General features: G+C 41.1%; 1 protein-coding gene across 1 annotated transcript in view; it reads left to right on the top strand.

The window, feature by feature from the left end:
- Nucleotides 1-5,368: 5,368 nt before the first annotated feature.
- TNIP3 (TNFAIP3 interacting protein 3) overlaps nucleotides 5,369-16,336 on the top strand; it is a gene marked incomplete at both ends in the record, with an annotated part of 51,451 nt that continues 40,483 nt past the window's right edge. The window contains 2 exons of the mRNA XM_084263242.1: nucleotides 5,369-5,404; nucleotides 7,931-8,016. Of these exons, the coding sequence (XP_084119368.1) occupies nucleotides 5,369-5,404; nucleotides 7,931-8,016 (122 nt within the window). The remainder of the gene's footprint in view (nucleotides 5,405-7,930; nucleotides 8,017-16,336) is intronic.

Here is a 16,336-nt window from a genome sequence, read left to right as displayed (position 1 = left end):
ATAAAACTTCTGCTGAGACCTCTGAAAGTTTTACCTGTTCTGTAGAATTTGGGATGTTCTCTGTGCTACTCACTCTGCCTGGAGCAGGCACAGGATTTCCTGGGTCTGTCTTTAGGAGACAGGCCCTTTATCCACATCTGCAACAAATTCTTTTCTATAATCCACACAGTATTTTAGGGTGAGCTAGGACTCCAGGCCAGGTGAGGTTTTTGCTTGCCTTGGTGCTGTAAGATGGCACTAATGTTTTACCTCGAGAAAGTTTTGATGCATTCTAGCACTGAATGAGGAATGCTTGGAGCCACAGTATTGTAAGTGGTAGGTTTCTGATTAGTAAGTATTAATGATGGGAACTATGAGGACTACTGAGATGAGCTTTGTATAGAGGGAGAAGAAAACAAACATGCCCCTCCTTGATTTAATTATTTCTTTGATAAAGCTGCAGTATTTCTGTCCATCCTAGTGAAAAGCAACCCTTCTATTTTCAGAAGCAGTGCTGTTTGCTGCCGGAGGACATGCATCCTCATTGTGCTAGGGCAGCTGTAGGAAATCCAGACTACTCTACCTCCCCCCTCTCAAAATTAAGTAAAATTCATCAGTACAGCTGTGAGAATTACAAAATGTTCATAGCAAACCATTTAGAAGCCTGAAGAAAGAGCTTTTTAAAGAGACATCTTTCCTTCCCTCGCTTCTGCATCCTTAGTACACCATGATGTGCTGCTGGCAGAGTCCTAATTTCTAGTGGCAGTGGTACTGCTGTTTCAGAAGTGTCAGCACACTACAGTGTATGGAAGCAGTGTAAATTTTTGAGTTGCTTAGGACTGGTGTTTCTCGCATCCAAGCAATGCCAAGGTATTCTTTTTTTCCATCTTGTTAGATTGTTCCTAGCTTTCTGTGGGGCCTTCTTTCTCTTGGTTGTCCTGGATTTTGAAGCTTGGCTGCTGAGCATGAAATTTGAATAAAATGGAGCTGTGCTCTTCACCTAAGTTAGATCCTTCCTGGCTTCTCACCATTAAACTTCTGTTCTGTAGTTGCTTATCTTTTTGTAGGTAGGTCTGCTTATATCTTGAATTCTTAGAGCCTCTTTTCCTTCCCAGCCACGTGGGACCCATCCGTGGAGGAATCTCCTTTCTGTTACTGTGCTACCTCTTCATACTCCAGAGACTTGATTCCAAAGTCATTTGAGTTATTACATGCTAAACCTTGTCTGTCTTGGCTTGGATTGCACAAGAGGGTTCCATCACTTCTCTTTCCTATCACATCACCACGATTTCTCTGTAGTGAGATCTCCATTAAAAGCTGTTCAGACAAACCATCTTGGGCACTATCAATGAATATCGCAGTTATTTATCTGTCTTTTAAGCTGCAATATTTTTTTTCTCTTCAGTTGCATATTTTATCTCTTGAAATGTTTCCTGTCCATGTCTTGGTAGTGAGCAACAATAAAGAACTAGGTTTTCACTGCATAATTTAAAGCTGGCATTTCACAAATGCCTAAGTACTTCTTTTTCATCTTGCCCAAATAGTTTGTCATGCTAACTCAGGTTGGATACAGACCACAAGAAAATACCATGGGAAGGGCTCTTGCAGTGGTTGAAATATGCCTAGTCTATGAATGTTTTTCTGAGGACCTCTAAACCTGGCAGATTTCTTGATATTTAGCAGATCTGTGATTGCTTGATAAATGAATTTTAAATAAATAAGAGATTTTCATTGTGGAGGGATTTATTTTATCCATGTATTTTATAATTTTTGGAACTAATTCTGTTAATTTGCCTTCACAGAAATTGCATACAATAGGTTCAAAGTATCCTTGATTTTACCCCCAGACCTGTGCACACTAATTGGTTTTGTTTGAACCTGGCATATTCTAGTGAATAAAAGATGTCTTCTAAACATATTAAAAGGGAAGAGTCTAGGTTCAGTATCTGAAAATCAGTGAGAGTCTGCATTTAAATATCAGAGGGGCTCAAATAACTTTAAAATTTGTTTCAAAACACAGAAAAATATTGGGATTTCCTTTAGATGACATCTTTGGTTGTCATCATACATCCTCTAGCAACTTCTTAACGAGTTGTGAACCTCCCCAAAACAGGAAAACTTAAATCCTCTCAACTCTGAACTCATAACCTTATAATAATTAGAATTTAGTGTTTTAATTTTTTATGGCCTCTGATGATGGGTGAGAGAGGGTGACTGCAGGAATCCAGGGAAGTACTGAGGGTGGTATTGAGGTATGCTGTGTGGGGCGTTGATGGCTTAATGATATTTACGATTTCCTCTGGTTACTACTTATGTGACTCTTTTGCATGTTGGAGTTGTAGTCATGATATTTTTGGCATTGAGCTTATGTTTTGCAGCCTAGCAAATGAACTTGCTTGCTTTAAACTCATCTGCACAGGTGCCTATGTGGAGTGACTGACGTGGTGAGTTCAAATGCAGAAGTCTGTTACCCAAGCCTGTACACGAGGCTGTAGTTGCTTTTTGTAGCATTTGTACCACTGATTTCTATTTGAAGGGCTTTATTCTCTTTGAGGAGTATTTTTCTACACTTTTGAGATGGAGTTCTCAATCTCCAATCCAAAAGTATTTAGAAATTGTTAAATGGACTGATCTCCAAAGAGAGAAATATGCCTGATAATTGGTTTTGTCTCTGTTTTAATTTAAGAAAAAAAAAAAAGCAATGCTCTGATTTTTAACAAGGACACGAAGTTCAAAGCAGTGTTTTGTACCCACTGCTTAAACTATTTGTGTGTGTCCATGGAAACATTTTCACACGCCCATCATTTGAGGGCCACTGCTCGTGGGCACTGCCTGCCTGCCCAGAGCCACCCTGCTATATCCAGTACGACAAGGCAAGCACTGAGATTACGTTGCACAGTTTTCTTTCCTGGACTAGAGCCAGAGGAGCTGCAGCGCAGAGCCTTTCTGCAGTCTTGTCTGCCCTGTGCAAGGAGCCCGCTGCTCCTTCCTGGGTAGAAAGAGTGTGTTCAGCGGTGAATTCCTCAGTCCGACCCACATCAATGGGTTTCTGTTGTTTTGGGGTTTAATTTACTTCAGTAGCTGCATAGTTTGAAGATGTCTCAAGAATTGTAAATAGACTGCTTGTCGAGTGGTGGATATCACAGCTTCATGGGAGGGCATCTGTGGTTAAAGTTCTTAGGGGTGATCGCTGTTCTGCATCCACTGATCTCCAGAGCGAGCTAATCTTCACTGTTACCCTAACTGAGAACTGCACCCAATGGTGAGCCCAGGTTTTAGATACTCAGCATTAAATCTTCCTGCCTCGCACGGGGCAGGCACTGGTTTCATTTTATCAGAGTGAAATCAGGCGCAGCAGAACTGAGGAACTTCAACACTACTCCTTATGTTTGGTAAATTCAAGCTTCAGATTTTAAGGTTTGGTTAGAAACTGCCAAATATCGGAGTTTCAGCACTCAATCAGGAAATAACGGGGTGGGGGGAGGAGGGACCTGGCAGATCTCGCTGTGTTCATCCGTGGCTTTTTCCTGTGCTACACTTACCTGAGTGAAGCTGTGCTTTCAGAGGAGAGCGTTGGATACAGAAATCACGAAAAAAGGCATGTGATACCCTGGCTGGTTCAAGGTTCAAGGCTGGCTGCAACTGCCTGCTGGTGCCATTACAAGTACCAAACCCAGGAATTGTATCTAGGTAGGAGGAAATCAGACATGTTTGTGTTTGAGCTCGTCAGAGTTCAAAAACCCCCAAACCTTAAAGGCATTATTCCCATCCCAGGTTTGTTTCAGTGAGGGTTGCTTCCATCAAAGGCTTTTTTTTTTTTTTTTTATTTTTGTTCGTGTGTTCTTCCATTTTGATCGCATTTACAGTAACAATCTATTTCTGCCTCCCACTCCACCTACACGACAGCCACACACAGATAATGTGTAGCCCGCTGGGTTGTTTATCAACAGCATTTATGATTATATATGTTCCACTTTATTTTGGAGCTGTTTTGCAATAAGGGTAATACTTAAATGATGTAACTTGAATTTGGCTTGGCTGTAACAGGCCCTGGATCTTCTGTAATAAAATAGGTATCACTGAAAGTGTAACTTGTTCATGGCTTTATTCCTTATGTAATTTGCTATCATTTACTTACCTTTATTTGTCATACTACATCTTTTCTGCCCCTTCTGCCCTGACGATATGTCTGTTCATGGTGGTAGCCTGTAAAATCAAATCACTTAGTTCATCTAGACAGGCAAAAGCAACCCAAAATCTCCTTTCCCTTCTCTGCCTCTTTTAGGCTGGCTCATTTCTGTCATTCATTTTATATCACATTCCCACAAAATACTGCTGTGGTACAACTGAAGAACAAGTTAATTATGGAGTGGGTTTGGGGTACAACCAAATAAAAGGTGAATTGCAGAGTTGGTTTGGGGAAGATAAGCAAACGCTTAGGGAAAATAGGATGCTCTTAAGCTAGAACTAGACTTAGAGAACAAAAAAGAGAATGGGGCAAGAGCAGTGCAGGATTTACTACAGATCAGTGCAGATGTTTGTGAAATGATTTTGAGCCACCAGCATGATGAGTGCCTCATGTTGCTGTCATCATTTTTATAAATAAGATTTTTATTAGAATTAGTGAATCTTCTCATCATTCTTGAGCGATGGGGTTGTTTTCTTTCCAGATGTGGGTTTTTTTTTTATGTGGAAAACTTATTTGTTTTTAATGCAAAATGCTTTTTGGCTTCTTTGGGTGTATCTACAAAGTATTCAGGGCTTGGAGCACTGATAAATTTGGTGGGTGAACACCAAGGAAATTTTGTATGCTTTTTACCAAACATTTTGAATTATTGCAAAACCCCATAAATCTGTGAGCAAAATGGTTCCTGTTTTACTTCAAGGTTTTCCTGCTCTTAAGAGCCTCGACACACCAGAAAACTTATGTAATTCTGAGTAATCCTTTACACGACCATTATAACCCCCTGCTTTCTACAGAGTCTTAATTCTTTGAAGTAGCTGAATTTTATCCATCTTGGCTACAATTTGTCTGATCTAATAAAAATCTACAGCACTAAATGCATATTAGAGCTGTAAAATCTTACGGTGGTTTTACTAATGAACGCTTGCGTGTGGTACAATGCCCCAGTTGCATCTTTTTGTTTAGGTTCCTAACTGCAGGTTTAGATTTAGCACAACTAGTGCTGCCAGCACAGGTCAGGCTCCTTGCAGTGAAATTTTTTTTGCTGTAAAGAATAAAAACTTAGCTCAAAAAGAATTTTTAAAAAGCCTTTCAGAACAAAGCTATCGCTCTGTATCAACAGTCTCTTGCACATCAGTAGTCTGGGAAACAGTGGAGACAGATTGAAGCAGGTGCCGATGCTGCTTAGCTGGCACTGGCCCGACCATGCTCAGCTGGGTGATCCCACCAGCTATCCCTGGAGTAAACTTCACTGCTTTTTCACATGTAGTGGACTGAGTAGAGGAGGGTGGATATTCTCCCGTGCTATGATAGCGAAATGGCTTCTGATAGCAGGGCTGGCTTGTATAGACATGTGTTAAATCAAGGTGCTCAGCACTGAGGGATGTGCTGCAGAATCTGCATATGACTAAGAGTCAGGAGATCCGTACAACAGACCTTGTCAAGCCACAGGGAGGGGACCTCCCCCACCTCAGCAGATGTTAGCAGTAGGACTTCTGGAGAACTTCTTGTTTATGCTGGCTGGGTCTGCAGCTGGGCCACACAGTGATTAGGGAATTGTGGGCTTGAGTGGCTCTTTTCTGTGCTTTTCCTCAGCTTGGCAGAGTAGGGCTGCGGAGAACCTGGAGTGCCCACTATGCAATCCCAGAGCGCTCCCCAGCAGGATGTGTGCAGCACCCTTTCCCTGTGGGCCCCCAAATCTGCCTCACTGTCCTGTGACTGCAGAACCACAAAGTGACACGTCAAATAAATACTTTTTTTCTATGTTCTTCACTGCCTCTTTTTTTTTCTTGTCAGTTTTTCAGCACTTTGCTCCTGGTGTTAATTTTATCAGCATAGGTATCTTCTTTTCAGTAACATCTAACCTGTATCCCTTTAACGTGGCCTGTTTTTCAGCATGTGGGCAGTAATACTGTGCGTAACTTGGCAAATGCCTCCCAGACTGCTGAAACCTCTAAGTCCAGCGGGATGAATTGGAGATGGAGCAGCAGTCTGCGTTCTGTGGGCCTTTTTTTGTTATGGGGTTTTTTTGTGTGTGTTTTTTTTAAGTTGTTTTCTTTTTTTAATTCATGGTCAGATATCATTTAGTCATTTAGTTTTATTTTTTGTTGTTTTGGTGTTGGTAGGGAGTGTATATTCTAGGTCAACATTTTTCAACTTTTATATTAAGTTAGATGCCTAAAAGCCACCTTCAGGCACTTCAAAATAAGGCTTAATTCCCTTAGTACCCCATGTCCCATTGAAATCAGAAAAATTGCAGCTTTCCATACTTTGACGTGGTTTTGTTATGATTAAACAGGCACTCATAAAACTCAGACAAGCAGGAATTAGTTTCACATGAAACTGAATCGACTTTTTTTTTTTTTTTTGTTATTTTTAATAGGATCCTTGTAATTAGTGATTACCAGATGCATTTAAAATGTGTGAAATGCCCGCAGGAATGGGAATCATGAAGGGGGGGAGGGATGCCAAACACCTCAGATCTTCTGCTGGCACCACTTCCTTTTAAATTTCTGCTCTGCATAGCTGAAGCAGTAGGGTTTGTATAAAATGTTCAGCTGTGGCTTCGCATTGTGTTGATGTTACCAATAAAGAGCGCGACTCGTAATTGAAAACTTATTTGCTTATAAATAGGATGTTTTGCTCTTGATGGCTCCCCGCTTTATTTCAGCAGTCACATTGCTGTCCTTAGAACAGCTGCTATGAAACCTGCCAGTTTTCTAGTTCCAGCAACTATCGTAATGCTATTGTTTCTCATTTTGGTCTAAAGAGAAGAATAAGACTTCTGGGCTCCTTTCTTGATGAACTAGAGATGTCCCACATAGCCTGAAGAAACATACCCAGGGCTGTTACCAGCCCATGGCACAGGAGCAGGATGGACTCCCATGGATGAGGCAGCAGTGCTTCACGCTGTGTACCATCTGTACTTGTGATGGAGAGGTGCTGCTCCCTTTTGTCCAGGGAGGTGGTTGAGTCACCTTCCCTGGATGTGTTTAAAAAAAGGGTAGATGAGGTACTCAGGGATATGGCTTAGCATAGGACAGGAACGTTTGGACTTGATGTTCTTAAATGTCTTTTCCAACCTTGTGATTCTGTGGTACCTCATGACATTTTTGAAAAGCTTGCATTTTTCCCTGTTTGGAGTTTTCATCTCAAAGGGAATATCTGTATGTGGACTGCTTACTGCTATCCTGATGTGTGTGCCTTTCTCTGGGCGAGGTGATTTTCCCCTTCTCTCCTTTCTCTTTGAAAAAGCAATGCTGGCCAGTAGCTGGGCATGAACTTGTTGGGAGCTTGTACAGTTCTTGAACAATATTCTCATGTACAGTAACTCACATCTTTTCTTTTGGTTTTACTGGATGCTTCCAGAAAGCATATGAGTTTTCTCATCATCGTGATGACATTTGAACTGTATAGTATTTAAGATAGTTGATTCTTTTAGGATGAATAAAAAAAGCCCTTTTCTCAACACTTCCTGTGACTGATGACAGCTTACCTCCTTGGGTAGACTCTTGCCACTGCAGCCAGAGACTGTTGCTGCTCCTACCCTTGCAAATCTGTCGCTGACAGAGTGGTGGACTTGAGAGGATGATGCTGGGAAGGAAGAAGTAGATCCACTTATGGTACATGAAAGTGAAAACAGAAATGCAGGCGAGACAAGGTTATCTCTTGTATTTATAATTGTGTACTTAATTTTTTCTTCCTAGGTTGTTTATTTTTCATTCCCCCTTAAATTTTGCTTTTTTTCCCCTTCCTTGTTTCCAATAGATTAACTGTGACCAGCTCAAAAAGAAGAATAAAGATGCAGAAGATCAGATAGAGATGTGCCCTCATCAGTGTATTGAGATGGAAAGGTATTAACTGTCTTAATTTTACGGGGAGAAACCAATTTTATTTTTTAAAAAGTAATTTACATTACATTATTTGAAATATTTAGCTGAGTGTTTCCCACGTACGTCAATCAATTTGTCTTCCAGAAACCCAGGTTAACACTTCTTTTTTGGCTTTAGTCTGTCCTGTAGAGATCTGTATCAGTTCGGTTTAAGTAAGTGAAATATGGAAACTTGCTGTGCTGAGAAGAGCAAAATCATAGAAAATATTGTAGGTTGAAAGGGATATCAAGAGGTTATCTGGTCCTACCTTCTGCCTAAGCAAGGTTACTTAGGTCAGGTTACTCAGGGCCTGTCTAGTTGAGTTTCAGGTATCTCCCAAGTTTGGAAGTTTCACAACCACTTTGAGTATCGTCTTCTTCATGAACTAATTTAGTTCTACTGATAATGGCAGTAAAAGAGGTGGTACTGCAGAATGTAGACATAAAGAGGTTGCATTATGGTTACAGCCTCTAACAAGGCTGTGATGATGGCAACTCCTTTCTTGGACTGTCAGTGAGTAATAAGGAGCTTTAAGAAAATTAATATTGCTGAGTATTTCAGCAAATACTGCTGCATTCAGCAAGATAAAAAAGCCAAGGTAGCTGAGAATGATTAACAGGTAGCTTTACAAAGTATTCAGTGTAGTGTGTAGCTTTCAGAGACAGAAAAATTGTTGTAAAGTAACTGTTTTTTGTTTGGGGACACTTAAGAAATAATACCTTAAAGCTTAAGAAATAATATCTTACCCATAGTTCTTCCTTTAAGGAGTACTTTTTCACAGGTTAGGTTATTATGAAATAACTGGACTTAGAGCGGGTTGTTCTCTGTCAGCTACTGTACGTTAAATTTTTTGGCTACTTTTCCAAATGGTGTTCATTTGTTTATTTACTTATGCTGTTAGTAGATCACTGAAAATATCTCAGGTCCATGTGGAAGACACTGACCCAAATGAATCATGGAGTTGTGATGCAGCCCCACTGTGAGCCCAGGTCAGTCAGGTGTTGGTAATGCATCCGCATCCTGACTGAGGCTGAACTATCAGACAAAATGGGTGCATGCACGTAGGTCTGGTTCTCTTTGTGGTGATGCCTGCTTTGTGAAAAGAAAGGGTTGGAGTATAAAATACTAGTTAAACACATCAGCCGTGTGGGTGCATCAGAATCGTGCTTTCTACAGAAACAAGTACGTGAAGGACCTGTGTAGGCTCTGCTACTCACGCTGTATCTGTGCACAGAGCAACCAGTCCACAAAGTGCTGTGAGAGGGCAACCGTTTCAAAAAGGTGCCTACTGAGGAGCGTCCTAAAAGGGGTGCTATTGGTTTTCATAGAAAGAGAGCAGGCACTTGAAAACACCTAGATTTGTCTCCCTTCTCGTTTTTTAACTCTTAGGTTTCAGTTCTTTCAATGCTTTCCTCCTATCTCCCACCAGCTTTCTGCAAGTGTGCCTTTAAGTGGGGGAACTCATCTGCTCAGAAAGCCCATGCTACTTGGTGGCTCTGCTTGGCTGAGCATTCCCTTTAATTAATTTTCATGGCAGATCTTGAATTCCCTTCCTACTCGTGATCCACACAAAGCTACGTGAGTCCTGGGTGATGAGACTGGGAGATGGTGCTCCATTTACTGCTACATCAAAGAGACAGTCATCTGGAACTTGCTTGTGGCTCATTTAAAGCCCGAGAAAGTTGGAGAAAAGAATTTAATTGGCTTTCCTGAGGTTTGGACTCAACCCAAATGCAGTCCATTGGGAAGAAATTGCATTATGGTGTTGGTACTGTAATTAAGCAGATGATCCAAGTGAAAAGGGAATGATCTTATTTTCCTGATTGTACAGTCTGGATGGGGCACAGACCTGAGGTAGCTGCATTGAAACCCAGCCGCAAAGGACAGGAACCCCCAGGCATGGAGGGGAGTCACACTGCATGACAAGTAACATGTCATCTGACATGAACCAGCTTGTCATTGCCATCTTGCACTCTGCATATTTGTTGAGGGGAATACTCGAAGTCTGGAAAACACTAAATGCCTGTGCATCAGTAGCTTTGCTTCTTTCCTCCCTGAGACAGGACAGATTATAGGTGCACCTTCAATTAATCACTGGGCCTTTTTCATTTTCACAGAAACCAGACGTCTTTCCGCTAAGAACACGCACTTCTTTTGTCGTCGTGATTTGTGTAATTCTTAAAATTAAGCAAAACTATTAAAGAATAATTGTTTCTGTTCACATTAACAGCACACGGCTTCTCCAGATGTGGCATTTGACAGCCAAACAGCTGCTGGCTATTAAATGTGCCTTAAAAGCTCCATTCCTTTGTCGTAAAGGGAACAGAAGTGTAGGGACGTTTATGGGGTGATAGGCAGATGTTTTGGCTACATCAGATTTGAGTGAAAGTTTAAGTGGTTTCTTTGCTGTAATCACAGTATGTATGTTTTTTAACCCCTATCACACACCTTGTCTGATGGAGTTCTTTTCTTTGGGATGGGAGTGGGATTATTTGTAATCTCACACTTACCTCCCAAGCAACAATGCCAGCACTTTTTTCACAACAACTGGGACATCTTAATCTAAAGACAATGTGGTACTGCTGCTAGGTGGATGTTGACTGCTGTTGGTGGCTGGCTTGGAAGCCAGCCAGAATCCCAGAGTTGTAGGGGTTGGAAGGGACCTCCAGAGATCATAGAGTCCTACCCCCCTGCCAAAGCAGGTTCACTAGGACAGATCACACAGGGAGGTGTCCAGATGGGTCTTGAATATCTCCAGAGAAGGAGACTCCACACCCCCTGGGCAGCCTGTCCCAGCGCTCTGTCACCTTTCCTGTGAAAAAGTTCTGCCGATACACTGGGTGAATTTTTTTGGGTGAAACTTGAGTTAAAAAATTAAGTTGGAAACAATTTGAAATAATGTGTGCCTTTTTCTCTCTTTTTTTCCCTAAACTTTCTTTTTAAGTATATCCTCATAATCATCAAAGGCAGGTGTTCTTTTTGTGTTTGCACCAGTGCTGTACGTTTTATGCCCAATAAACTGGTTTTTATACTGGTACATGTGAGGTGGAGCATCGAACTAGTGGAGCTCAATTTCACAAGATCAGGCTCAAATTCTCAAGCCCTAAACTCTGAGCGGAGATCTGCTGGCTGGGTGTTGAGTACTGGAATAGCACCACTGATGCTCAGGGAGCTGAACCACACTGTAACTATTCTCTATCAGCTCAGAATCTGCTAAAATTGTAAGAGCTGATGAGGCTGAAAATATTTTTTTCTTTAAGAAAAGTCATCTTGTTTTCTTGGCAAAATTTCTCTCTTCCCATTGCTTGTGGGACTGGAAATTCTTTGTCATTTAGTCTTAGCTGGATAAGATTTATTATAAAAATTCTTATGTATTTACATGGAAAAAAATCTAAGAACTCTCCAAAACTGAATAAAAGGAGAGCAAACATCCTGTAAAATCATCAGGATCATAAAAGAGAAGGCTAGTTCTATAGCTAAAGTGTCATGTTTAAGAATTATATGCCTAATTTTATTCCTATGTTACGTCTACTTCTAGTACAAGTTATAGTATTTATTCTGTAATCCAGGTCTCATTCTCTCCCATGTTCTAAAGGCCTTTTTCTGAAATGAAGTAAATTATCAGAAATGGGGGAAATATTACCTGAAACGGTTTGCCTGGAAATCTGTCATGGTTTTTAATTTATCTGAACCAGTTCATAATTCAAATGCAAAAATGTATTTATTTCCGTCGATCTGCTCCTTAGGCTTAGTCAAGCAAGAATCCTACATCCCAAATGCCCACCCAAGGGGATGAAGCATGTGTTTAACCCCTGGACTCTGGAATTCATTTCCTGTCAAAATATGACTCCATGGTGTTGGTGTCTGGGTGTAAATCCTGGCTTTTAAAACCTTTTTTTTTTTTTCCATAATTGTTTATGGTGTGTATTTGTGCTTTCACTAATCACAGGAAAATGAGCCTTGAAGTTATTGCAAATAGTGTTAGATGCCTTTGGTATTCATATTTTGCAGTAAATGCCTTGGGACATGTTGTAGGTATATCCATCGTTGCCATGTTACTGCTGTTAGTAAGGAATAATGTCAGTTCCCAGTGAAAATGGTATCAGCTGCAGAGCTGGGACTCTATATAGGGTTTGTATGTTCTTCTTTGATAACTGTATTTTTTAGCCATTGATCTATGCTGCTACAAGCCCAAAGCATGTGGTGCATCAAAAGAGCATGGGCAGGCCATCAGGAGCTGGGCTGGTTGCTGCTGCATTGTGAAAGCATGTATTAGTGAGAGGAGGGTTTTTTTTGTCCTCTGCTTCTTCTGACCAGGAAGAGATGGACTGCAAGGAGTGCTCTTGATGCTATTAAAGCCACCGGTATCCACACATCATGCTTCCTTTCTGGTGCCATCATATCCTGGCTTTAGTGACAGTTTTGGGCCAAACACAGGCTTTGCTCTGGCTCACTTACATGCATAATGTAATAAAATTCCCTCTGCATTTACAACTAGCACTTCACTGCCTAACCCTGTGAGCTTAAAAATAGACCAGGATTTATTTAGCTGCGTGGCATTGATCTGATGGGCTTTTAGTCCCATTCACATACAATGCAGGTGCTGGGCACAATTTTTGTTGTAAAAAACTGAATTGCTGTTAAAAGTATACAACGATTTATAGATATTTAATTGCAAAAAGCTGATAGAGCCTAGAAATTGAAACAGTGCAAAAAGTGGAAACCATTCTAAAGGCAGTTAGGTGAGTATGTAGGAGAAATGAAAATATCTTTGGTGTGGTGCACAGTTAGTCTCTAGCAGTGAAATCCGGCATGGATGTGGCAACTTGCAAACCAGAGAGATGTAATTTCTTATTCTTGGAGGACGTGGCTAGAAGGATGCTGGGTACTGCTTTTCAGATATGACATGTATATTATGGGTAATGTTGGGCACTCTCCTTTTCCTGCAAGTTGCTAAAACCTTATGGTGGGAGACCAGATTCTTTCATTACATCTGTAGGTTCTGCCTCCATGTGAAAAGTCTTAATTTTCAAAAAAGAAAAAGAGGAAAATTAGCAAGTAACTCAAAGGTTACATAGATGGGTTTATATTCTAATCTTTATTGTTCTCTGCATTAATTATAGCATGGTATGTAAGCAGGATGAGTTGTGCTTTCTTAGATTTTCATTTACTTTAGAAAGCTTTTGCACATAGAAGAGAGATATTTTGTCCCATATAACTACATGAAAAGACTTTGCATATTCTCTGATGATTTTTACAAAACACTAAAAAAATTCCAAAACCTTTCAAATTCTCCCAAATCTGCATGGGCTTACATTTTCTGATATTTTTTCTAACAGGTTGCCTGTTTGCGTAATCTAATTATTAAACCCAGAAACACTTAATTTTAGAACTTGTTGGCGACAGAGTAGACCAGTAGAGGTATTAAGGGTGTAGAATCCTATCTGTGAACCTCACAAAAACCAAAACCAGTTTTGAAGAAATTGCTTTCTGCAGAAGCTAAATGCTGGGTGCCAACTCACCAGGGAAAACTCAGGTAATCATCAAGAACCATCTTGTTCTGGGGTAGCTCCTCATCACCAGTATCTTGAAGATGTATTCAAGCACTTGGGTCACCTGTGTGTTCTGAAAGTCCAGACTGTAAAATCAATCTCTATATTGGATATAATTTTGTATCGCTATAAATATCTCCTTCCAGTTATCAACATGGCTGATATTAAAATACAGGTATTAAAATATCTGCCAGGAAAGAGCATTTGGGGAATAGCAGTTGCTGTCAGAAGACCTTTAGCCTAAAATCTGAGGGAAAACCAAATGCACTGTGAAATCCAGCTGATGAAGTAGTTTTCTGCCTTTTGTTATGATGTTGAAACATGCATATTACGGAGCAGCAATGAATTCTTAGGGATTTGAGTCTTGTGTAGTTCCCTTTCTTTTGCCCAAGCCCAGCTGGTTCCTACTCTTGCCCAGGGACTTCGAAGCCCAGAAAGCAGAATGCAGAGACAGTGGCAGCAGTGAGAGGTGAACATCATTTGCAGCCAGTGTCAGATAAACTGCGGGGAGCAGGGGAATGAACACTTCCTGGCTGAAACAAAGTATTGAAACCCCAAGTCACCATCTTTATGGGGTATTTCCCAGCTTCATTCGTGCTCTGATCTCAGGAGGTTGTGGTCACGCATCTCCTCTCACTGTGGCTGAACCAGCAGCAGAGATGAGTGCAGCCTGCCTAAATACTTTATGCTGCACTCCTGCCAGAGGTTGCTGCCCATCTTTTACTGTCCTCAGGACTGCACCGAGACATTGCTGCTTTATTTTGAATGGTTGTTTTAGTCTAAGCTGCTTTATATTGGCTCAAAACTGTTTGAGACCCGAACTACTTTGATCAAGCTGGGTGAGTGGGTTGTGCAGTAGGGAAGCAGTGATGGTGGAAAAAGTCTAGGTCTGTACAAGAGTTAAACTCTGTCTTGCTTTGCTGCAGCGCGAGCAGGTTGTGTGACTGCAGCCCTGGGCAGTGAGCAAAATATACAGAAGCCTGAGGTTTTTTCTCTCAGTAAGCGGTAAGCTAGTTGCTCTACTGGTCTCACTCAGAAGATGTGGAGCAAGGAAAGAGGAGAACAACTAGCCTACCTTTGGTTGGTTTGACTAAACAGTTAAAAACTCTTAAGTTTTGAAAGCTCAATCTGCAAATATTGGCCTGTGATTCTAGTAGCTCTGTCTCAAACCCCTCAGTACTACTCAGTAACCTTTCACCTGGCTTTACTTAACCTCTCCCTTTTGTCGTATTTCTAGGGGCTCTAAGGATGCTGCAGCAACAATTTCTCCCTTACTTTATAACCATAATTTCGTGTGCTTTTCCTACAACTGGACCATGTGTGAGACTGCTTCCATGCTGTGGCTTTTCAAATCTTCCAAGCATCTTCAAAAACACAGAGCGTGCTGGGCAGCATCCATTCCCTTCTGTTATGCAAAGCAATCTCATGCTGGATTAGGCATGGGAGTCCGAATGAACTGAAGATGCTGTTTTCCAGGGCAGTGAGCTTGAGGGAAGGCAGTGTTACTACTTTGGTCGCAAAGTTTGCATTGTGTAGCTGATTAAAAATGAAGGCTATAAATGGAGTGCTAAATGGAGCGCTTGGTCATGCTGCTGCCTGACAATTTATCGTTCAGGAAATTTTCTGTGGTTTTCTTCATGAGCTGCCCCAGGGTGCTTGCGGTGCTGGGGCTCACCTGTCAGCCACACGCAGCTGAGGCTTTGGAAACTGCCACCAGCATTCAGAGCAGCTGCAACCTGCTGCCCAATCAGGGAAAACTCCATCAAGAAGGTCCTTCTCTTAATCCGCATGGCTTTGAAAGGGAGTTTTGGCCACTGTAGGAGGTCTAGTGAAAGATAGTTGTTTAGTTGGGTACTCTGCTTCTTTGAACTTGCACTAGTTGCTCTATTGGCTTAAAAAAAAAAAAAAGGCAGCAAAAATGTAGTACGGAAAGGTGTCTTTCTGCAGCAAAGACAAATCATGTGATGTCTTCTGGTGCTTCAGGATCTTCAAGCACTAAAAAACCCTGGTCTTGGTTCCTTGAGTTGAAGCCCTATTTCACCGTGCCATAGGTCTGGCTCTCAAAACACGGTCTACCTCTCGAAACACATCCAAGTATCTTGTTTCTACCATGAAACTTTTTTGGCAAAGCCGAGCTTCATAGCAGCTCTGAAACAGCCATGAAATTCCAGCTCATCCAAGTACTAGGCAGCAAGTCAAAAAAGCCCTAACCAAAAGCTCTTGAGTTTTATTTGTCCTTACTTGTCCCTATTTGCTACCGTTGGTATTTTATTGTAGAACCTCTGCAAAAATGATTTTGCATTCATGCTTAATGAAAATATATCTCTGTTATAGTCTTTGTTTTATAAATACTGAGAATGAAATGAATCATTTTATGCTATCACAAAATTCCCCACGCTTAGGATAGGTGGGTTTTTTGATCAAATGCCCTTCAAGAGTTTCCTCAGAACCTGAAGTGTGATCCCTGTGGATTGCCTGTCTCAATGGCAAGAACTGATAAATTCTTACTGCTTTCAGTTTTGCTGGTAGTTTAAATGAAGAATTTAAGTATTTTCTGCCTGAATTGAGAAGTGTTATCTTTCTATAACAGGTTTACGATACTTTGGAGCCTTGCAGTTTGCTTTCTGGTCTGACAGTTCTTTTATTTAGGGTTGGATTTGGCTGATTAGGAAATGGAGGTCTGAGTTTGCAAAAGACATGAGTATTTCTTGAAAACTAGGGTTGGGTCTAAGGCTTTTGGGGTTGTTATT

The sequence above is a fragment of the Gallinula chloropus genome, assembly GCF_964237585.1.
Source record: "Gallinula chloropus genome assembly, chromosome: 4".
Taxonomy (NCBI): Eukaryota; Metazoa; Chordata; class Aves; order Gruiformes; family Rallidae; genus Gallinula; species Gallinula chloropus.
This window is presented reverse-complemented; position numbering and strand designations above follow the sequence as displayed.